At 38.9% G+C, this 23,829-nt stretch overlaps 1 protein-coding gene across 9 annotated transcripts in view; it reads left to right on the plus strand.

Annotated features, from left to right (window-relative positions):
- Window positions 1-10,458: 10,458 nt before the first annotated feature.
- The window catches only part of LOC138969376 (CD109 antigen-like), a 92,524-nt gene continuing 79,153 nt past the window's right edge, over window positions 10,459-23,829 (plus strand). For 7 of the 9 annotated variants that reach the window (XM_070342151.1, XM_070342215.1, XM_070342195.1 and 4 more), the window contains exons 1-2: window positions 10,459-10,574; window positions 20,851-20,976. In XM_070342151.1, the coding sequence (XP_070198252.1) occupies window positions 20,921-20,976 (56 nt within the window). In that variant the 5' untranslated portion in view covers window positions 10,459-10,574; window positions 20,851-20,920. Of the gene's footprint in view, window positions 10,575-10,694; window positions 10,714-16,668; window positions 16,746-20,850; window positions 20,977-23,829 lie in introns of those variants that run through there. The other 2 variants (XM_070342169.1, XM_070342159.1) reach the window with 2 other exon arrangements.

Here is a 23,829-nt window from a genome sequence, read left to right on the forward strand (position 1 = left end):
GTCAAAATGAGTTCGGCTCATTCTCTCCCTGACAGGGATGCCTTGAGTTTCCTTGTCTGGCAAGGAAACCGATTTTTGTACATATTTAGAGCTTTTTGTAATGTGTTATGAATGTAAGCAGATTCGCGATCGTCGATAATGATTTTTCATGGTGTTTTGTAATTTTTAAATCACAGAGGAAGTTTTATTTTAGACAGTTTCAAGCGAGCTATTTTTCGCGGATGTATTTACTGTGCAAACAACTCTAAATATGGCATAAGTGTCACGTGATAATCAACCGTTTGGTTTCGGCCCTCGCTGGAGCGGACGATTTTTTTGACAGTGATGCAACCATATATTACGGTCTCCTTCCGGCAGCAGTCCCAAAATTTCGACTTATTTTGACCTTAGAACGATGTCTTTATCATAACTGTGAAGAACAGAACGGAGATCACTGTCGAAGTCGGCCAATCTGCAATCATTTTCGTCTCGCGAACACTGCTCGTGAACAACATATGGGAGATCACTCTGTATTCTTCTTTTGATAGATTCGCGCAGGACTTTCGCGTTCGGTCAGAGAGACAACTGGCGATAGCCGTGGAGCGAGGATTATAAGAATGGGGTTAGTGCTGTGTAGCAGCATCGAAGACTCGAGATGTTACGTCAGACTCTAACTTTGTTACAGATGCACCCTACAAAAGGCAGGAACAATGACGTCAACAAGTAGCACTTCGTCCTAAGGAATACCGAAGGCATTTTTGCAATTTGCAAAGAAGCCATTTTTTGCAAAAACTTCCCAATTTAAAGTATTTTTTTCACATTTTAACGTCGATTGAAAGTTCAAAGAACTTTTCTCACATCATCAAAATGAGCATCTAAAATCAGAAAATGAGCATCTAAAATCAGAACTTTAGTACTCTAAACAATACATTTGAAGGATATAAAAATGCAAAAGTATTGAACATACCTTCTAGGAAACGAAGTGGACAAAAGGAAAAACTTGTCAGCGTAGCAAACAAAGTGGACAATATCAAAAACTCGTCAGCCGCATCAAAGATTGTACATTCTGATAGTAACTAACGCCTTTGCGGACAGAAGCACGAAACTCTGTGATTCAATTATAGAGCGATAAAAAAAATAGTCCGCTGGCAGAACACCGTTAATACAAATTACGCATGTAACCTGCTTGAAGCAATCTCCAAAAGGCATTTCCTTTATTTGGTGTTTAACGTCGTTTTCAACCACGAAGGTTATATCGCGACGGCCCAAAAGGCATGACTGTCAAACAATCTCATACGTTATAATGCAAGGACCTTAGAAGATACTATTTTTAAAATGGTTCAAAACAAAGCGTCGCATCAAAGTTTGTAAAATCTGATAGTAACTAATGCATTTGCGGACCGAAGCACGAAACTCTGTGATTCAATTAGAGATAGAGAGAGGGAGAGCCCGGGCCGTATTCTAATCCGCGACCAAATGCTAGGTTTTACTGAAGAGAGAGAGAAACAGAGACAGAGACAGACAGACAGACAGAGACAGACAGACAGATAGATGGAGGGAGAATTTGTTTTTAAATGAATAAATTATTTTAAAAAAAGAAGTAAATGAATAAATTTTAGAAAAAAATAATGAAAAACAAATAAATAAATAAATTAATAAATAATTCCAAAAAAAGTTGACCGAGCTCTTTACACGGAGACAGACAGACAGACAGACAGAGGGAGGGTGTTCACACGCGTTGCGCGCGTTCGAAGAACGAGACTCGAAGGAAAGTAACTCGGAGGTTTGGGTGCGGGAATTCCCGCAAACCTATGTGTCTGTCAGTGGGTTTCGTCCCCTGGCTCGGTTTGTAAAAGCGTTAAAAGCCAATATCTTCCGTTTGACTACCGTTAGGAATGTAATTTTTTGCATACACCCTGTCTACCCCTATTCCTAACAATTTCACGAAATTTGAGCTTAATTGACCCAGAGATACAAGTCTTACCCGACAAACACCGACCGACTGACCGCCCGCCCGCCCGCCGCCTCAAGCAAACAAACAAACCTACAAACAGACAGAGCAAATCCAGTAAGCCCCATTATACTAATGGCGGCTTAAAAGGGCACAGTCGGTTGACTGAAATCTCATATAGCCCGATTTCGTCGAATAACTGTATTTAACTCTTTCAAAAAATGTACATAGAAGAATGAAGACTGCCTTTTCGCGTGAGCTCCGCACCAAAACAAGTCGAAGTTATAAACAGGAAGTAAATAAGCAATTTAAAAATATCAAGCAGACCTTGTTAAAAAAATTAAAAACCTAAAAAGCCATGATCCAAAATCGTATTGGAAGATTATTAATGGAACACTAAGAGAAAAAAATGAAGAATTACCAAAAGTCTCTTCTGACGTTTTTTTGAAACACTTCAAAGGTATGTTTTCAGCAGGTGAAGATGAGGTTGATAAAAATGAATCTAATTTAAATGAAATGGTACATAATGATAACGCTGATTTAAATTGTATGATAACAGAAGATGAAGTTTTAAAAGCAGTTAAAAAGCTAAAGAATAATAAAGCCTGTGGAAATGATCAAATTATAAATGAGTTTTTGAAAGCTTCTGCTGGGAAGTTGATTAAAGTATATACAAAGCTGTTTAATGTAATTCTTTGTTCTGGACACATGCCCGACGAATGGTCTGTTGGAATTTTACGCCCCTTGTATAAGCAAAAGGGAGATGCTGAAGACCCAGCAAATTACAGAGGTATAACCCTGATGAGCTGCTTTGGAAAGTTATTTACCAATGTTCTGAATAATAGGCTAACTGATTATTTTGATGAGTATTCAGTCATTGGTGAAGAACAAGCTGGTTTTCGAGCAGGTCATTCAACCCTCGACCACATTTTTACTTTACATAGTATTATTGATTACTTTCTATCAAAGAGAAAAAGGTTATATTGTCTTTTTATTGACTATGAAAAAGCATTTGATTATGTGAAAAGAGCTTTTCTATGGAAGAAGATGTTTGACGCTGGAATAAATGGGCGAATGCTAAATATTATTCAAAATTTGTATAGTAAGGCCAAGTCATGTGTTGTGGTAGGTAACCAAAAGTCAGATTTCTTTCAATGTTTTACCGGTGTACATCAAGGAGAAAACTTGTCACCTCCATTGTTTGGTGTGTATTTAAATGATTTACAAGCTTATATGTTTGATAAAACTCAACACCTCCCTACTATTGAAAGAGAGGTTGCTATGTTGGACTTACAGCCGGATGACGCTGAGCTGATGTTTAAAATGTTTATTTTATTATATGCAGATGATACAACCATTTTAGCAGAATCCCCTGAAGCATTACAAGACTCGCTTAATGTGTTGTCCGAATACTGCGATCTGTGGAGTTTGCGGGTGAACGCCAAAAAAACGAAAATAGTTGTTTTTTCAAGAGGTAAAATACGAAAATTGCCAGTATTCAAATACAAAGATGAATTAGTTGAGGTCGTGTTCGGTTTTCAATATTTGGGTCTGTTTTTTAATTATAATAATAAGTTTAATAAATCACAAAAGTTGTTATATGATAAGGCCTCTCGAGCAATGTTTAGCTTGTTAAAGAAGTGTAGAAAATTGTCGTTGTCCATAGATATATATACAAATTGAATTGTTTGATAGAATAGTTGCACCGATTATGTTATATGGCTGTGAAGTATAGGGACCAAATTCGGTAAATTTAGCAACAAAATTGCAGCTACGTTTTTATAAGATTATTTTGAAATTGAGAAAGTCGACCCCAACGTGTATGGTACTAGGCGAATTAGGCAAATTTCAACTAGATGTCCTCGTAAAAAATAGAATATTTAGTTTTTGGTTCAAATTGGTGGATTGTAATAATAGTAATAAGTTTTCAAATGTATTGTACCGTTTTTTGCATCGCCTCTATGTAAATAACATATATGAAGCACCCTATTTAAAACATGTTGAAACAACTTTAAATGCTCTTGGTCTTAGTGGTTTTTGGCATGACCAGTTTAATTTACGATGTTCTGAAAAATGGTTTAAATTGAAAACGTTGCAATGCCTAAAAGATCAATATATACAATCGTGGTTTTCAGAATTAAATGAAAAAGAAACTTGTTTGAATTATAGATTGTTTAAAGATACATTTATATTTAAAAAATGATTTGAACATTTTACCCAATAACCTGGCACTCTCTTTTTTACGTTTTAGAACATTAAATCAGAAAGGCCGAATGTTAAATATACCACATAACGAAAGAATATGTGTTAAATGCCAGTCTGGAGAACTCGGGGATGAATTTCATTATATATTTCAGTGTCATTTTTTTGAAAATGTGAGGAAAAGGTTTTTACCATTGTATTTTCGTAGAAATTCAAATGCAGTCAAATTTAAACATTTATTTGAATTAACAAAGAAACGAAAGTTATTGAATTTAATATATTTTATTAAGAGTATTTTGAAAGAGTTCTGATTATTTGATCACGTGTTTTTTTTATTAAAACAAAAACAAACACAGAAACATATACATTCCTGTAAAAAAGAGTATGATTACAATTATTTTGTTATGAATTGGGCTTGATTCGTTTTCGGTTGATTGGAAGTGTTGTGTCTCATTGATGCATATATCTTTTTTGTCGTGTTTGTTGCGGTTTTTGTTTTGTTCATGTAACCCTAGGGGTTTTTGAAATAAATATTGACTTGACTTGACTTGATTGTAGTTGACCGATTGCGTTGCTGGCCCTCGAAACCGGTCCCTGCATGAGGTTTCTGACGTCCTCGTGTGACGATGACATCTTGGCCCCGTGGTCATACTTACGATTCTCGGCCTCGTTGATCTTGTATAAACTCCACACTGAACAAAAAAACACCCTTCGATAGTACTGATGAGCGTCATCGTCACACCGGGCCTAATACTAGTAATAGGGTCTCTGTTAGTTATATAACTGTTTTGAACTCCCGTTTGAACTCCCAGAAAACATAAAAAAAAAAAAATACAGTTCCGCTATTTTATAAGAATGATGCAGTATCGACTATTTTCAAGCCTGGGTGCCATCTTGTCCGCCATCTTGAATATATTAAAATGCTCAAGGATGACAGATTGGCATCATTTGGATCTGTAATCTATAAAGGCATCGCAGAGATCAAAACATTCAAAACATTCGCCGGGGTATTTTTTTTAGGGGTAAATGTCAGAATCGGGAAAAGACAACCTGATTATAAGAGAGTATGTAGACTACAAATGTGACAGTCAATCGCATAATTATGGGAGACGTTGACTCTCCGCAGGCAAAGCTGCTTTAAAAAATGATCGGGTTTTGATTTTGTGTGTGTGTCTAGTTTTTCTGTCCTTCCTTTTATCGTTCTTGTCTGTCAGTCCGATCGTTAATTCTTATTTGTCTGGCCGCCTTTTCTTTACCTATCATATTTTCTCTTCTTTCCTTCTTCCCCAATTGTTCCTTTCTAATGTTCAGTCTGTTTGTCTGTCTGTCTGTCAACCGTTTTTGCATGGTTTCGCGGCGAAACTTATGATGACACCTAAATGTAAATTTATGCAGAGCGTGTGGACCACATTTACAAAGTACGTGCCGCACTATGACAGGGGTGTTGTGTTTGTGGGTTTTATGTACAGAGAGGCGGAGACAGTGTTGGTTCGGCCATGCTTTATTATCAAGAACCACCACTCTCCCCATATTCATACGGAGTGCTGTCCCTTGGACCTTTAGCTAATTGACTCGCTCTAATGGAGCTATCTCTAAATGAAACATGATATGCTTGCCTAGCAATATACATGACATCCTCTCTTTTACAAATAAGAAAATACTTCTAGTCATTTTCTTCAACTTGGATGTACATCTAGATTTTGAATCTTTATCTTTTACTAAATTATGTGGGCCTACATTTATTTTATTTTATTTAACACTTAGAACAGAAGCAAAACTTTTAAACTTACTCTTGTAAAACTTCACTTATAAAAATGTTCTTATTCACACATTGAACTTTCATACTGACAATTTCAGCATTCATACTGACAATGGATTTGTTACACATTCACACTCTTATTACTATTCTATAATGTTTACCTACGTCACCTAAAGATGGACAATGTTTTGCACTCCAATAAACATAATAAAATCTTCAAGACATTATCATTGTGTCCGCATGTTTATATGATGTGAATATTATTTTGACATGTGTTACAAACATCTTGTACATAGTCATTGTTTCAATCATTGCGTGAATGAATCTTCTGTTCATTTATAAGTGTCTCTGAGCAATTGAAAATAAAATCTTTCTTCAAACATTCTTTATCTCCAGCATACATTCTTATTCATATTCTGAATCTTTCTTAATCAATACTGTAAATCATAATCAATAAAAAATACAACTGAACTATTCATAACTTTCTGAAATTAAAATAGTACCATTACTCTGGTTATTCCCGGACCCGGAGGTCTGGGTTATGCGGAGGCATTTGCCTGTGTGAACGGTGACATTCCGGAACCGGAACTAGTTTCGAGGTTGACCATGGGCAGCGCCATTTTGTTGTGAAATACGTCATCAGTTTGTGTACACAGAAAGTTGTGACATCCGTCACCCTATGGGAGGGGTGAAGGCAACATTGTTGTTCATCTGTAGAAAGTTGTGAAATCCGTCACCCTATGGGAGGAGTGAAGGCAAAATTGGTCATCACTGAGTTTGTGTAACACAGGAAGTTGTGAAATACGTCACCCCTCCCATAGGCAAAATTGTGCAGTAACAACGTTAACCAGATCCGGAAGAGTTGTCAAACAACCCAAGAAATACAGTGATGAGTACACATGAACTGAGTAGGTATCGACATGGGAACCTAGTTGTAACTGCTTTCTTCAGGTCAGCGATGATCTGTGGGTTGAAGGGGGTGTTTTTGTATACTCAGACATTCAGAAAATCAAAAAGGTTATGGAGTGTTTAAATCAGATAAGTATGGCTACTGCTCAATGTCGAACCTCGTTCTGTTGAGTCGATCCCCGAATTTGGAAACCTTTTTTGAATTTGCACAAAAGTCAAAGCTATTTGACCTACACAATTGCCTACAGTATTTGGGGACGCGTCATGCATAAGTGGAAGTTAATGCACACCAGATATGAAGTAACTCGGTCATGTAGAAGTAATTAGCATTTTTGTGGGTTGCATGTTTTGGGGTCACCCTATATCACTCTTAGGACGGCGTGGGTCGTGGATTACCCAGTACTCATCCACAAATACACGGTAAGATAGTTATGCTTATTCAGACGGCGTGTGTCGCACTGAGACGGCCCATACTCTGCTAATATACGGTAACATGTTAATGCTTATTCGGACGGCGCGGGTCGTGGACGACCCATACTCTGCAAATAGACGGTAACATGTTAATTTATGCTTATTCGGACGGCGTGGGTCGTGGACGACCCATACTCTTCAAATAGACGGTAACATGTTTATGCTTATTCGGACGACGCGGGTCGTGAATCTTTGAGTACTGATGTATGGGCCGTACGTCCGTATAGTATGGAGTATTAGTATGCTCTAGCGTTTGAACCCGTCCGTGAATTCTCCTGACCGTGCACAGCTTGCAAAACTGTGTGCGTGTTACAAGTCCGCAATGCCGGCGTTACAGTGAGTGGGAGGCCGGATGTATTTTAAGTTGGTCATATGCTAAGACGGGTAGTGGTCAGTCAAGTTATTTTTAACCCAAGGAATTCCAGTAGTCTGGCATTATGCAATGCTTCTCAGTGGTGACACGTGTTTGTCTCTGCACACTGGCCTTTTTTTCTACTCACTCGACCGTCACCAAACCCCACCCCTCCTTTGCCATTTACTGTTCTCTCTCTCTGTGCGTCGTAGTAGTCACGGTTCTTGTTTATAAATTCACTTATTTCTAGCGAGTTAAAACCCAGAACCAATGCCGAAAGACGCACAAAAAAAAGTCTTATCAAGTACTTCATGCAGGTACCGGTCCATGCAAGGCAAAAGACGGATTTAAATACTTTTCAGGTCTAGAAACAAACAACTGAACAAACAAACAAACAAAGTCAGTTCACTGTCGTCAAATCACCGGCGTCAATTTTGAATCGTCTCAATATTGGACAGGGCAAACCCTGACGTCATCAAACTGTAACCGTCTGCCCGAGCAAGTATTCACGTTCGCGGCCAGTTAGAAGCCAGAGGAGGTACGGTATAGATAGGTATCGCAGGATACATCCGGGAGCACGAAATAGTGGTGATCGACTGATGTACACGAGAAAGTGCCCATCTAGGTGGGATCCAAGCGCTGGGCCGGATTGGTTGAAATTGAGATGTGTTATTGAGTTCAACCAATCCAACCCAGTGCTTGGGTCTCATCCAGTCGGGCACTTTCTTGTGTACATCACCACAGAGGTGGACAGTTAAGGTCGTGCTTATTTCGTGCTCCCGGATGTATCCTGCGTGTGAAGCTATTCTAATGCCTCACACATTCGTGTTGTTCTGTTTTGAAAACACATTGTTGTTATTGCGGAGTTAGCATTAACGGTCGTTGTACGTAGTACTTATATGTTACATCCCAGCTGCACGCATGATGCAGCTCGTACCACCACAAGCCATGCAGTTACGGGGGCGAGAAGGATGGGACTGATTCCCTGCTGTGAAATGCCATCAAGAGATGAAAAGAAAGTCACTGTGAAGCCCTTTTGACATCGCTGCACGCTGGGTAGTCTGTTGGTGGCACACACGATGACACATTAAACACGGTAAAGGTTGTATCAGTGGGCAGTAGTATTCTTGGTCTCAGTAAACTCATGACGCACTATAACTCCGGATTCGCCGCTGAACAGAAACACTGAAACCGGCAATGGCAACAACAACCTGACGACGACAACCGGACCAAACACACCAAATATAATAAGTCAGCCGGGCCAACAACATAAATCAATCAACATTAGCCAAAACCTACAATGTCAAACAAGAAAAATGCATTTTTGTTATCATTTTTGAAGTCGTGCGCATTGTTCAAAATGGGAAGGGGCGCTCACAAAAAAAATCAATGTACACAAGCAACACCATCCCAACCACCACGTAACTTGACTGAAAGAACGTATAGTTTATGGATAATAGACTCAGTAGCCGGCAGCAGGCTGTATTACATTCTACTTCCCAGCTCAGTTTCGCCAATAACACTGAATACTGATGTCACGTGAAAAGAAATTAGAGCAGTTATTACAGTGCTTTGAGATTTTTCCGAAAGTTATACAACCGACTTTTAAAAATGTATAGAAACACAAATTCAGTAATGCTGATGGACAAGGGAGTAAGATTCAAAATCAAAACAAAAGAAAACTAGTCAGTCTTGGAGTCGGTTGTTTTTTTGGACGTCAGTGCTGTCTGTGGCTCACGTCTTTCCAAAGTCAGCAAATGTGTTGTCGGAGTGAAAGGAATTTGGGCAATAATGTTTTAATTTTGTTTACAAGCATATAGCTTAAAGGCTTACTAACTCGCTCCCGTGTTTACGATGTGTAGTTTGCCCACAATCGATGTCAAATGCATCATAAGGCCATATAATGACGATATGTCGCAATGCGCGGACCATATACATGCATTACAGCTTGTTCTAGCCTCTGAAAAAGTGAGGATGTCAACAAAGACGCGGAGTTATTTCCCTTGCATCAACGCTACCTCTGTTGGCAAATCTATAAATAGGACGATCCAGATCAAAATGAAAATTAACATATCTCAACATTGAAGGGGTCCTAGACCACAATATTTTGCAGGGAACTTAATTTAGCATGTCTCCAGCTGTTGGTAAAGCAATTAGCGTGTATAGTCATCGAGTACATATGGCTTTAATGGCTTTTATCCTACATACGCGATCAGAGACCACTCATTACATAACAATATCGTTTAAACCACACGCGTGTGTATATCATGTAAATGAGGTCATGTCAAGCAAGTCTGGCAGGGACCTGTCTTTCCACTGCTTATAATGCCAAAGTCACCGAGACAAACTGACGTCATTACGGGAAAAAAATTGTGCTCGCTAATTCCCCTCGATCATGAATTGTTAGAACTAACACGTCACGCTACACTTTCCAGAGTGACATTTCTTTGCTTTGACGTAAGAGATTGCACGAGGCTTTGGAAGAGATCAAGGTTCCAAAACAAGCGTCTTGAATTTCGCCGCCTCGACCGTGTGGGACATTTTGAGTAAAATACACGTAAGTACAGTATGTAGGATAAATAGAATACTACATGGCTTGCTGTGTCGTACTAGATTTACACTCGTTGCTTTTGCAAATAGTTAACAGCTCGCAGTTCAATATTTAAAAAAAAACCTCGTGTAAATCTGGTACTACACAGCAAGCCATGCAGTATTCTCTATGTTTATGCCACTTCAAGCGCCTGTGAAGGGGGCGGTGGTCTTTTTGCCGCGGAGATGACAACTGCACCCAAGGCAGAACAGAACAGAAGCATTGATTGGTGGAACATCGGATGCCGCTGCCCAATGAATTTCGCAGTTTGCTTTCTCCGCCACACTCTTGGGGACTGCACTCGTCCAAGTAAACACAGCTTGAGTTGGTGAGAGGAAGGACCATCGGATTACGCTGTCAGGTAACTGTCCTACTGTTTTCACTTTTTCTGGTCTCCGGTGCTAGCTGGGGGAACGAAATAGAGCTACTTGAAAGTCAGTTGATCCGAAATCTTTGCCTCCGAAGTACTGTCGATGCTTTATTTTCTCAAGTTGAGTACGGTAGGTGCTTGTTTCACTTTCATTAGCCTTACTCTACATTGCCTAAATAGGTGCATAAAACGTAGAGCCAGACGCGCAAGAAACATTTTTTTTAGCTTCTTTGAATACTTTTGAAGTTTGCGCTGGTAACACATCTTTGGTATGACAGGAACAATCTTTAGCAAATCAATGTGCGTGCGCGAACGCGGAGAAAGGAAGAGACAAGACAGCAAATACCGCTGAGACAAAAGAACTCGCAGTGGGGGTTGACTTGCACTGGCAACTTTACTGCTGTCTGCTTTCCCCATCCCGTGCGCTGCTTCCCCCATCCCGTGTCTTGCCGGCACTTATTCGTTCGTGTGAGATGCTGTCTTGTTGTACATTAGATTTTGGTGGTGACTGTGTGTTAATATACGGGCTCTGTGTTACAAACTAACATAACAAATGCGCCTTTTGCGGTAAGAGTTTTCTTTATGATAATGTTATCCTTGTGAGGCCTAAAGAGATATTTCTTGAATTCATGTTGAAAATGTATGAAAGTACTACTGTAGATATTAGTGATTTTGTTCTTCTCTTTTACATTTCTGATTTGCAGGAACAGCTATTTCCTGATGCATTTATATATACACATGTATGTTATTGTTAAGCTTCTTAGTTTTATAGTTGCAGGGATGTATATTTTAAATAATTGTTTCTGTGCATGTGCTCAATGTTGAAAGATGCAATAGGGAATCAGCTTGTAACAATAGTTAAAGTAAAAAAGTTAAATAACGCTTTCTTTCTGGAATGCATTGTTTCCTAAAATTGATTTATTATGTCACTGATGTCACTGCTGTGCTGATGTATCATTGCTTGTTTCCTGTACCATGACTCAAAAAAGCATGAAATCATGACAGGGCAAAAGGCAGGAAAGTAGAGGAAAATGATGGTGGTGTGGAAGGGGAGTAAAGTTAACCCCCACCCACACCCCCTGTTTAAGACCTAGCTTGCTTTATCATCGAAGTTTGTGTTCAGAAGATCTGTAAATCTACCTCCTTTTTTTGTGGTAAGAATTATAATACCTTCCATTTAATTTAAAGCCCAATTGAGACAATGCCAAAAGGTGACGTTTTCATGTCAGTATGTCCCAAATGACATCACCAGTACATTTTTCATTCTATCTAATCTGTTTTCGTTCTATTTTTTCTAATAACATGCGTTAACAATTGATTGCCAACTGGAATGGAAGAGCACAAAAAGTGTAACTTGATATGTAGTTTCTCTAGAGGGAAAAACATCTTCCACTTTCATGTTAGTGTGTCCCATGCAACATACATTTGCCAAACAGCTATGTGCAAGTAGATTATTTGTTAGTGGTATAGAAAATACTGATCAACAATTAAAGTCAGTTTTCACATTCATTTTCTACCTATTTCTTATTTGTTTATTCTGTTGGCAATGGTGAAATGTCAGCAATCGTGTGTCATTCGGGACAGTAGACATGACACCTGACCTTTTGTCACTGTCTCAATTGCACTGCAACACATGAAAATTTTGAGTCTATAGAAAATATACTCCAGAATGACAGCTAGTAGAAAATTAATAACGAGAAATAAAAAGTACCAGAATATTACAGTGAGTCTGGAGAATAGTATCTGTGTAGCACGCTCTGTAACCAAACCATGGCTGAGACAGTAGGAGGCACACTTTTTTGGGGTCCCTTGTCCTCTTTTTTGTGTCAACCTAGCCTCCCACCCTCTCCCCCTCCAGTCAAGTTTGAGCCCCTGGGGCTGTTAGCCCCAATGTGGTCCTGTCACTCTTAGCCTTGATGAGTTGTCTGTCATCTCTCCATCTTGTTCTCCCGGTTTTACCTTGACTGGGTGTGGCTGTGGCTGGAGACTGTCAGCCTGACATTCCTCCTTGCTGCATTAAGATGATGTTGTTTGTGTCCCTCTGTGCCACTTACAGAGTTCTTGGTGACTGCTGAGGGGTAAGATTGACTGTGTGTCTGTTGGTTACTACTGTGACTGTAGTGTGACTGTGTGGAAGGGAATGTGCTGCATAGCTGAGATGTTAGCTAGACACAGACAAGGAGGCAGGTTTCAGTTCACAAAGTGTGGATCCCAGACATGGTGTTCTGGGGGAATTGTTTTTTTTTCTTCAATGAATTGACTATTTTTAGAGAGAGAGATCGAGGGCAACAAAATAGCACTGCTTATAATTTTTATATTTGATAGCATTACGAGATACTGCATTTGAATTGTCATCATTTTATTGAACATGCATTTTTCTTGCATATGAATGTATTTTTTTGGTATTTAAACTATGATAAAACTTTGCTGTTGTGCTCAACACACTAAAAATATATATATATTTTTTTTAAAGGATTAAGCCTCACTGGTCCTGGAAACTGAGCTTTTAATTCTTTGAAAGTGCTCAACAAAGAAAACTTAATAGTTTAAATTCATCTGAGGTGGAAAGTGTGTGTAAAGTGTTAATTTTTTCAGTAACAGTGGACCTCCAAAAATTAGGCCTGCAGGACAGACCAAACAAATCTTGAAACAGAGATGAATTTAGAGGGATCAGGAACAAAACAACTTAGATAAAAAGCACGATCTTAAAGGGGGTATTCCACTTCATTACAGTAGTTCAAACAAACACATATCAGTTTTCTAACTGATCTAACTCTTTTTCCTGTATAATTGTATATAATTGCATAACCCCTCTGCAGAGTCATGTACATGGACAAAAACCATACTATCTGTAACTGGATCCCAGCTAGGACCATTTCAGCCTGTCTGTTGAAAATCAATGATGATGAAGGGGAGCCCATTTTTGTTGTCATAGCAACAAGAGCCTCATGTGTTGAGCTCACTTTAATTTACTTGTATGGTGGTAGCAGCTTTTTATTTAGTTTTATTTCATTTTTTGCTGGTCCATGTTTACTGTACAGATTTGCTAGTAATAACTGAAATGTTGACAGTGGCAGGGGTGAAAGTTCCCATTGATCAGGGAAAAATAAAAACTAGCATAAAACTGAAAATATTTCATCTGAATTTACAGCTTATTTTTCGTGATTTAAATATGTATGATTCTGACCTGTCATCCTGGCAGTTTTGCAGTTAAAAAGATGCAGTATTTAATTTAGTGTAATAGCAGCAAAGACACATCTGGTTAATGTGTGTCACAGTTCGTTATGGATGCATTATATATGTACTGCTGGTAATTATAATTGCATGGAAGTTACAGTTGCATGGTTTAGTTATGCCTCCCTCGATCTCGCCGCTAATGTTTGTTAAGGACGCATGCACTATACAATGTACTTCAACAGTTTACTGTATCTAATGAAGTTGAAGCTGGTTATATGACTTCCCCGTCTCTTGTGTTTGTTGGGGACATCTGCACTTTACTAGCTAGTATCAGGTGTAGGTGAGTAATCATATACAGGTATTGATATCAGCTGGATTTTGTTGTAATTTTCTTGAATGTTTGACCAACTGTATTCTGGATACAGTTTCATAATGAATGGGGCTTGTAGATGGCTGATTAATTCTGAAAGTGAATTCTTGAGAATAATTATTTCTGAGTTAACATGCATGAGCAGCTTAGAATTTCTGAGCGTGTAATTATGTGGATGTGTGAATATGTCATTAGGCAAAAAAAAAAAAAAAGTCTGTTTACGGTAACATAGGCAAAAAAATAGGGTCGGTAGGTCGGGATTTTTTTTCTTCCAAAAAACCATATTTTTAAGTTATTTTGCCAAAAAACAAAAGAAATTTATGTGGAGAAATGGTTTGGCAATTTTTTGTTGCGTCTTAAGAAATTCGCTAAACCTGTGGTTTTTTTTTTTACCAATCTAACAGCAGGTATAGCCAATTTTTGATGTCCAAATTATAGAATTTGTATTTCTTTGTTTGGAAAAGAGTTGGTGAGAAAAGAAGCAAAGTATGAAGAAACCTTCATTCCTCCTTTTAATGGGCAATACTAATACTCTTTTAGAACAGCTAGGCTTAGTTGCTCAACTGACAACAGCAGTATAATATGTGTCAAGACGGTAATAAAATCAACCAACCAAAATGGGGCCGATTTTGGCCATTTTTGAAAGTTTTGAAAGGGTGGCGTTACGTACAGGAATCACATTTACTTTTACCCTTCTGTTATTTGTGCAGACCGTGACTGTGTAACAGCCATTTTAATGGGAACACAGAAAGAGAAATGTTCTGTTTATCTTTATCAGTGTCGGGGTGTTATAGGGATGCTTCACTGAACCGGATAGGACCAGTGTTATATTGGAAATTAGCATTAAGATGTCAGGTGGAAGCTCTGAATAAATCATGCATGCCAAAGAGGGAAGGCAATGAATGAAACATTGTTCTCAGTTTATGCAAACAAGGTTACTCATATAAAACATTAGCTCTAAAAGTAAAACCTTGTTGTGATGGTTAACTTGATGGTTTTGACACAACCGGCACGGTGGCCTAGTGGTAAGGCGTCCGCCCGTGATCGGGAGGTCGTGGGTTCGAACCCCGGCCGGGTCATACCTAAGACTTTAAAATTGGCAATCTAGTGGCTGCTCCGCCTGGCTTCTGGCATTATGGGGTTAGTGCTAGGACTGGTTGGTCTGGTGTCAGAATAATGTGACTGGGTGAGACATGAAGCCTGTGCTGCGACTTCTGTCTTGTGTGTGGCGCACGTTATATGTCAAAGCAGCACCGCCCTGATATGGCCCTTCGTGGTCGGCTGGGCGTTAAGCAAACAAACAAACAAAAAATGGTTTTGACAGAATGTGCTGATAAAAATACGGTTAATGTATTGTTATTGATTCTGCACAAACTAGACTGTTGATCTACGTTAAAAGTTATAACCACTTTGTCACTGTGTTACAGTGTAGTTTAAAGCTGGAGGGTACAGGGGTGGTGAGAGGTGGTGAGAGTGTGACACTCGCATCAGGGGGCAGTATCCAGGCCAGTCAGAGATGGATGGAAGCTGCAGTTTGTCCCCTTTTTATTTCAAGAGCCAATTGATTAGATTGATCAGTACTCTTCAGCTTTAGTTTAATGTACTGAGAAATTGTACATGATAATATTCAGAACAATTTAGATTTTTAGCTACCCCCCGCGGGTTAGGGGGAAGAATTTACCCGATGCTCCCCAGCATGTCGTAAGAGGCGACTAACGGATTCTGTTTCTCTTTTTACTCTTGTTAAGTGTTTCTTGTATAGAATATAGTCAATTTTTGTAAAGATTTTAGTCAAGCAGTATGTAAGAAATGTTAAGTCCTTTGTACTGGAAACTTACATTCTCCCAGTAAGGTAATACATTGTACTACGTTGCAAGCCCATGGAGCAAATTTTTGAATAGTGCTTTTGTGAACAAGAACCAATTGACAAGTGGCCGCTCTATCCCATCTCCCCCCTTTCCCCGTCGCAATATAACCTTCGTGGTTGAAAACGACGTTAAACACCTAATAAAGAAAGATTTTTAGCTGAATTCATTTTTGTGTTCTTAACGGAGTTCAGATAATAATTAAATCAGGGATAAACACTAAAAGGGTAAGATATTATTATTATTAGTTTGAGGGATTTTCAAGGTTGCATTTGACGTGAAGGTTTCTGTTTGGTATAGGACAAATTTGTTTTGTTTTGATATTGCATTAACTTAAGAGGTACCAGGGTACCATCTGACACACACAGGACACAAGCCAAAAATTGGGGGACTGTGTCACCAACTCATGCAGCTATCAAGTTCACCTGTACCCTTAATTATAGGTACAGGCCGTGCTTTCAGCATGGCACCAGCGTAACATTGCTGTTTAAACATCGCTCCGCTCTCATTTTTTTGTAATCCATACTTGTGATCTTTTGGTTTTTTAAGTACATGACCTGGCAAACATTCAAGCTTATGTGTCTACTTGAGTGATTATCTGGGACGGAGTAAAGGTGGCTTTGGACCAGTTTTTCTGTTTACTTCAAGTGTGAATAATGCAGGCATTGTGATTGACACTGTAAGTGTCTGGTACATTTGTGAGTTTTCGACCTGTTCCAAGTTGTTTTCGTCCAAGCTTCAAAGACCCAGGTGGGAGAGAGAGTGTGTGTGTGTTTTGTTACATTTTTTTTTATAGTGCATTGAAACGGGAGCATCTCGTTACTCGTTACTTCCCCGGCTTGTTACTAACCCTAACCCTAAGGGGGAGTAAAGAGCCGGGGGGGAGTAACGAGCTGATCCCCATTAAAACTAATAAGGATGGGTTGTACTTATACATATAGTTTATAACTGAGTCTTTTTTTCTTTGTCTTTCGACTACATGTACTTCAACTGTTTTTAACCTCCAAGCTCATCCCTCCGTCTGATGCTTAATAATTTTCATCATGTCTGACTTTCGTGGTGTACTCTGTAATAACATGAACAGTCTGCTGGCGCCATTGATGTAAAGAGGATCATATTGCTTAGCAGGAAACAGCCTCTGATCTTTGTTCTATTTTGTTTTGTGGTAAATGGGTATTTTTGTTGTTGTTATTGCTACTTTTAATGTTGTGTTGACTGCTGTTTTTTAATGTAAAACTTGAAGTGTAATCAGAATTGATCTCTTTTATTTGTGCTTCTTTTTTCTGTCCTCATGTAGGTTTGCTATGAATTTTGCTAATCGCTAGTCTTCTTAATTACAATTCCAGTATATCCTGGAGCAAAGTCTTTGTGAATGTAATTCTCTCTCTGTCAGTTGAAAAACGGGTTTTGGGTACATATACACTGTTGACATATCCTGCGTTTCTGCTTGATGGGGAATGACCCGTGCAAACACCTGAACCCCACGTACCTCAAACATTGAAGACAAATGTAATAGACTTGGTTCAGATATTCGATCGGGTTACCAGTTCACGCAGTAACATTGATGTGATGATTGTTGACAGCAAGTCTTACCTTGTGCTGCTTTATAACCTTACTTAACATAACAAAGGACCGAGTCGTGCCATGTTTTTATGTAATTTAAAACTTGTTTTCTGAAGCTGAATAGATTGACCTCAATTCTTTGAACCTGAGCATGTGACACACAGAGAAGATTGGGTGAGGGTTTTGTGGGCTGTGTCTGCTTCTGTACCTAATGTTTACTCAAACTCTTGGTAGTACGCCACCCTTCTTTTATTATCAAAATGTCAAAGACCTTCTGTTTTTGTGTGCTGGGAAGTTGATATAAATTGCAGACGGTGAACGCATCAATTAGAAAATTGGTGGCTGTGTTCCATTGGCAGAAAAAGTTTGGACAGCCCCCCCCACCCCCCCCCCTCTCCCTTTCATGTTTTTGCAGATATGGTGAGCAAAATAAAACATGCACATATACCCCCAAAAATGAATTAAGACACAAAAAAAGGAAAGATTTATACCCAGTACATTTGCCGAGACATTCTGAAATATTGAGAGCAAGTCGGCTGTTCACGTTACATATACTGTAGTGACTTGTCCCGAGTCAGGTGTGAGACAGAACATTCACATTAGAGTTATCACGGGTAAGAATATATATCCATCGCCAGGCCCTGGTCCGGAGGTGGACCAGGTGCAGATTAACATTTCTTAAATTCTACTTTCTGACCACACAGTAAAAACTGTTACCACGCAGGGATATATAGTTATTTCAATACAAAAAAAGAAGTGTGCTTGTTAAAGTTGATGAATGCTCTCATCACAGCTAGGTCCAAGCCGAAACATAAAGGTATGTGCGAGAAGGAATGTATCTTTAATGTAATAAGAATTATTGGGAGGAAAGATGCATAGACTCTTGCCTATTGGTGCATGCAAACCAATAATAGCTCATTCGTAGGGCTACTAACTTTCTTTATCAGGAAATATTGATTTTTTGATTGATCCGACACAACTTACTGTTTGTCAAGAGCTTTGCCAACATTTTAAGCCACGTTATTTAGATCTGTTTTTGAAGATGTCTGATGAACTGAATAGCCCTAGTGTGTATGTTACCCCCCGCGGGTAAGGGGGAAGAATTTACCCGATGCTCCCCAGCATGTCGTAAGAGGCGACAAACGGATTCTGTTTCTCCTTTTACCCTTGTTAAGTGTTTCTTGTATAGAATATAGTCAATTTTTGTAAAGATTTTAGTCAAGCAGTATGTAAGAAATGTTAATTGTCCTTTGTACTGGAAACTTGCATTCTCCCAGTAAGGTAATATATATTGTACTACGTTGCAAGCCCCTGGAGCAAATTTTTGATTAGTGCTTAAATTGTGAACAAGAAACAATTGACAAGTGGCTCTATCCCATCTCCCCCCTTTCTCCGTCGCAATATAACCTTCGTGGTTGAAAACGACGTTAAACACCAAATAAAGAAAGAAAGAAAGTGTGTATGTTGCCCAGTGATCAGTCATTTTGTTGGTCGCAAAACCTGTTTCTTGTTAACATTCTCATCAAGGACCAGTGGAGTTGTTGACACTGAATTTTGAACTTGTGAAGGTCAGGTTGATGTGGGTTGTTTACTCTCGGTGATTGTTTCTTTCACAAAAGGCATAATATTGATCTGGCCGTTTGTGACGAATCTTAAGAATCTGGGAAAAGTGAAGGCAATCCTCTAGCCTGAGCGGAAGCATTGATCTAACACAAAATCTTGGTATATAACTTAATAATTATAACTGCATGTGGAAGCTCTCTGAGGGCCTTTTTCCTCAGATATTATACCTTTAATGAATAAAGAAAGAAAGCAAATTATGAGAGGATTAGGGAAGTGAGTTCTGAAAACATGGGGAAGAATGAAGACTAATTAATTAGTACTGAGGATAGGGAAATAATGTTTATAACGCCTTTTTCTTCATATTTAGTTCGGTTATTAAACAAACCAACAGATAAATAACCAACAAACAAACAGTTAAACGACAAAAGAACCAAACAAACAGACCTGTGATTCACCCAAAGGTGAAAGGAAAGACACAAATATACACCCCCCCTCCCCCTCCTTAATCTTCCTGTGTTTGTGACAGGCAACAAACCAGGCAAAGAAGCAGACAGCTATACAGTATATACAGGAACCAACCAGACAAGTGTTAGTGCAATTTGTTACCCTTTTGACATCTGACAAATGCTGTGTATGTTTGACCCAAGGATAGGTTAACAAGTTGAATGTATGATTGGGCATAGGGAAGCTGCCCTTATTTTCTCTAAGCCTTAAAGTACCGTTTTGTGTATTGCTGTTGCCTATTTTTCTGTTTCTTTTCCTTTTTTGCCTTGTTTGTGGGAATGTCAGTTTCATATTCCTGTGCTGTAGCACAACGTTTTTCACAAGTGTTATTTGCTATGGCTTTAAATTGTGACTGTTTTCGTGTTGAGTGTAAGTGTGAAACTGCGTCGCAAAGAAAAAGGGAGTTTTTGTTTGCTTGCTTGTGTGTGCCAACAACAAAGGGTTGATAAGATCACAGGATAGTCATCCTCTTTGTTTAAAATCAAAGGACATTCAACAAAGAGTTTGTTTTTTAACAGCATTGTTGAACTCTCATTGTTACTGATCAATATAATCCCTGAAAGCTGGTGAGATTTGCCATCTGATAACAAATGAAAGATGCAGAAGGTAGAAGAAGAAGGATTAAATGGCCAGTCAAAGAAGTGAAAAAAGAAAAGAAAACGGTCAGGGGTAAATTGCTGTTAGTGTTACATGTAAGAACTGTAGCGTGATGCATAATTGGTTTCTATGAAAGCATGGTAATTAAGAATTCCCCCCCCCCCCCTGAACAGTCAGGTCCTATATGTATTGTCAGTTCCTCTTTTGGCTTGTCCTAAGGGCGTCCTTTGATCACTGTAGGTACCACTGCAAACCCCACTCTATATTCTCCCCTCTCCCCCTTTTGATCAGTCGGTTTGAGTAATGCGGGCACCCTTTGTCGTGATATAATAATCTAGACACCCCCAAAGACAGTACTCCACCCCCATGATCCCCACCACCGTACCCACCTCCAATTTTTTTTCTCAATTTCTGACCAAACTATTAAACCAAGAAGCTGCTCATGCACGATGATATCCACATCATAATCTATGCTATTTTGATCTGCCCATGAAAATGATAAATCCACGTGTGTATGTTATTATGATATGCTAAAAAAAGATATCAGTTGTTTGTGTTATTTTGATATGCTCATTAAGATATCCAAATGCTTATGTTGTTTTGGTATGTTTTTCTTTGTGTGTTCCAGATTTTGAACTTCCAACCTAGTGCAAGAACGCTGTGTCCTTTTTTCGGTTGAGTGATTTACTAGTTCAGCCATGGGGCTGACCTTATACCTTGCTCTTCTTGTCACGGTCCTTGGCCAGGCATACAGGTATGCATAGATATTATGTACCTTTATGTTTTTTTCAGCTTTCAGGTTGCTTTCATGCTGAGAATTTTAAAATATTGTCATGTGCCTCCTGCAGGTGTTTTCAAGCTTGTTATCTTTAAACTTGCAAAAATTAATAGAAAACTGAGGTAAATGATTGATACTTTCACAATAACGTCCTGAAGAAGGCAGTTTGCCAAAATATTGAAAAGAAAAATCTATCCTGGTTACTGATGTGTGCACTTTAGTTTAGGTAAATGATTGGATCAGTTTCACAGTTCTTTGAGCAGGGTTCCACCCTGGATATATGGCCGCTCTAGAAGGATGATGCATTATTATTACAGTATTATGTTCCACACATACACCTGTGTTTACGGCTGTCAATATGCTGGTAAGTCTGTGGTTTGGGTCTTGCAATCATTTGTCATAACTATAAGGAGGGGGTACAGTTCAGTTGTGTCACCAATGCACAGCAAGCAGGCCCCTAAAATAAGTAATCACTGAAGGTAACCACTATCTTCACAGTTCACTGTGAGGTCCATCTCTGATGGGTACAAATCACGTCATCTATTACGTAGGCAGACTGTATTTGCCGATTTTCCTCGTAGACGAATTAGATGTCAGTAAAACCTATTTCTAGCGTGGTGCAGATCGAGTTATAGCAGTTATTACTAGTAAAGAAGCAGAAAATAAATGACACCTAAATAGAATCTTGCTCCACAAGTCTGTTATACAGACAGCTAGTATGACTTTTCTTCGCTTTATAGATCTGCACAAGAATAGCAGTCTGGCTCATTTATGGGCTTAGCGCATGAGGGGAGGACAGGCTTTCAACCTTTATCATATATATATGTATATTGCTTTGAGTAGCTTGAGAGTTATTGATCAACATCAACGACTACTGCACAAATAGTATGATGATTCCAGTCTTGAATATATATACCTCCAGTCTTGAATATATACCTCAAGTCTTTGAATGCTTTCCCCTTCGATTGAAAGGTCTTTGTTGATTTCTGTGGCACTCGGCATACATTAGGGTCTTGTGATGGTAGTGTAAACGCTTGACCCTACAGGTTTAAATGTGCATTAGAGATCCAAGGGGTGTGGCACTGTACTCCTCTTGGCACCAAATGTAATAATTTCATCCAGTTGGCGCAAAAGCCAAGTGTCAAAGCTATACTAGTTTGCACGAGGCTGCCGGTGTTAATTTGCTTGCATGAAGCATTGTAATCATTTTTTTTAATTAGAAGTCGGGTTGTTATTTGACAGGACTGCAAAATGTGCAGTACGTGCCTCTGATAATTCCAGGGTTCCCACGGTTTTGAACAGTTTTGTTAAAAGAAGACTACCCCGTTTTGAGTCTTTAAAAGTTTGTAACAATTGACATAGGTTTGTTTGAAGTTTGTAAAATATGCTGTGTGATTGAAGTTATTGTTTTGTTAAAGCAAATGTGTACTGTGTGTGAATGTACCAAGATGGGGTGGGGGGGTCGGGGGGATTGGGGGATGTCCTTTCCACATTGACATGCAATGGTGCAGGTTAATCCTAATCCTAATACCGGTAAAGGAATCAGTCATGCCATTTTGTTTGCTCACCATAATTATTACTGCATTTTGATAATGCGGTTTTGCTGTTGTAATTACATCTTACAGCTTCCCAACAAGCTTGTTTGCATTATCTGTCATTTTGATCCATCCAACCATGCAATGAATGGGTGGAGTGTCAGCCGTGCAGTTATTACACCCCCGGTATAGGGGTGTGTATAGGATTCGCTCCATGTGTTTGTTTGTTTGTTTGTGTTCGCATATAGATCTCAAGAATGAACGGACCGATCATCACCAAACTTGGTGAACAGGTTCTATACATTCCTGAGACGGTCCTTACAAAAATTGGGACCAGTCAAACACACGGTTAGGGAGTTATTGGTGGATTAAGATTAAGATTAGGATTCGCTCCATGTGTTTGTTTGTTTGTTTGTGTTCGCATATAGATCTCAAGAATGAACGGACCGATCGTCACCAAACTTGGTGAACAGGTTCTATACATTCCTGAGACGGTCCTTACAAAAATTGGGACCAGTCAAACACACGGTTAGGGAGTTATTGGTGGATTAAGATTCTACAAGGACTTATAGAGGGAGATATTAATGGTCAAAGGGAAATAACCTTCTCAGTTGGTGGCAGTGAGAATGGTTATTTCCCTTTGACCAACGGGGGTGTTTTTCCTACCTCGAAGGAATTTCTTGTTTTGTTTGGGATGATTGTGATATTTTCATGATTTATGATGACAGTACACATGTACAGTCATTATGTTTGTTGAATCAATCCGGAAAAAAACAACTGGCTTTGGATTTTTTGAATGTGCATTTATCCGTTGTGACCTGAGAATATATTCACTTTTGTGTTAGAGCTGGCCTGCAGGATCTTGAACATTTTCAAGCACATTGTTTGTCGTCAAAATTTTCTTTGTTACGTTTACAACTACAGTGACTTCTTGTCATAAACTACACACATAAATTTAGCTGTAGATCTTTGTGATGCGGCCAGGTATATTAAAATCAAGTATATTGCCAAAAAGGTAATTCATTCCCCTACCGTATGAAATAAAGAGTTTCATTTTTCATAAATTAGTGTTTATGCAGTGTAGCGGGGACTTAGGACACCCCCCAAATCAAATTCGCAAAATCAAATTTGCAGACACTAAAATACACAAAAAATAAAATAAAACCAAGAGTGACCCTGTTTTTGATCTCAAATTTTCTACCCATACACATTTATTTGGTTCAGCTGTTGTGCCTAGCAGTGTTGTTTTTTCCATTTTGATGAAAAGTGTCAGCCTCGTCAGAAGCCGTAAAAG

This window comes from Littorina saxatilis, linkage group LG1 (genome assembly GCF_037325665.1).
Source record: "Littorina saxatilis isolate snail1 linkage group LG1, US_GU_Lsax_2.0, whole genome shotgun sequence".
Taxonomy (NCBI): Eukaryota; Metazoa; Mollusca; class Gastropoda; order Littorinimorpha; family Littorinidae; genus Littorina; species Littorina saxatilis.